The following is a 952-nucleotide window of genomic DNA, read 5'->3' on the forward strand; positions in this document are numbered from 1 at the left end:
AAATTCAAGACATTCCATTTTGAACTCTCCTATTGGAAAAATAGTTGTTGAAGATAATGACCAGAACTTTTCTTCTTCACATTCAAAATCACTATCAAATAATAATAATAACAGTAATACACCTATGTTTTCTTCTGCAAAAACTATTAATACTGCAGACAAATTGATGCCCAATTGTGGTATTTTTATTTTTATCCTTTTTACATATAACGGTTGTTTTATCATAATTATTTTTTTAGATTTTCAAACATTTGTGATGAATGCACTAACAAAAATGAAATACGACATTTCTGGCATTAATTCAAAGACAAACGCTACACATATTCATTTAAATTCTTTTGTAACACATTTTGGGAATTCCAGTATTCAAGAACAGCTGAACAATAATCAAATAGGCCAAACTTCAGACTATTGCAATTTATTTCCCATTCAAACTGAAGAAGATCTTCAGGCTGCAGAGAGTAGAATTCTTGATAAGAATGTAAGATTTAATTTGGTATGTGTATATAATATATATAAATCCATATGCTTTATATATTTTAGTTTGTTGTGAACATAACATTTTTTAGTAACATTACTTACCTGTGTCTAAATTATATTTTATTGTTATCAGGTACTTCAATTGTCATTGTTAGTTGGTATTAAAGGTGTTGGATAAAGCGTTCGTTGATTAATGATTAAAATGTTCTCAGATGAAATCCTTACTAGGATTCAAAAAAAAAAAAAAGGATTTTTCCAAACTCGGATGCTATAATTTATTGATAGGTAAGTTTAGTATATCTCTTCCGATATTGTACTATATTACTATTAAAAGAATATCATTATATACTCTCGAGTGTTAATAATTAATGGATACGACTTATATATTACTTCTATAAGTTGAACTACTTTAAATTAAAGTAACATTTAGAATTTTAATCATTTTTAGATGCATTGCGTTTAATATGTGTAC

General features: G+C 26.5%; 1 protein-coding gene across 1 annotated transcript; it reads left to right on the plus strand.

Annotated features, from left to right (window-relative positions):
• Window positions 1–12: 12 nt before the first annotated feature.
• LOC107885743 lies at window positions 13–893 on the plus strand. The gene is made up of 3 exons (XM_029491845.1): window positions 13–179; window positions 240–496; window positions 614–893. The coding sequence occupies exons 1-3, from the start codon at window positions 125–127 to the stop codon at window positions 656–658; spliced, it is 357 nt and encodes a 118-aa protein (XP_029347705.1). The 5' UTR covers window positions 13–124; the 3' UTR covers window positions 659–893.
• The last annotated feature ends 59 nt before the right edge of the window (window positions 894–952 follow it).

This window comes from Acyrthosiphon pisum, unplaced genomic scaffold, assembly GCF_005508785.2.
Source record: "Acyrthosiphon pisum isolate AL4f unplaced genomic scaffold, pea_aphid_22Mar2018_4r6ur Scaffold_11162;HRSCAF=11777, whole genome shotgun sequence".
In the NCBI taxonomy this organism is placed as follows: Eukaryota; Metazoa; Arthropoda; class Insecta; order Hemiptera; family Aphididae; genus Acyrthosiphon; species Acyrthosiphon pisum.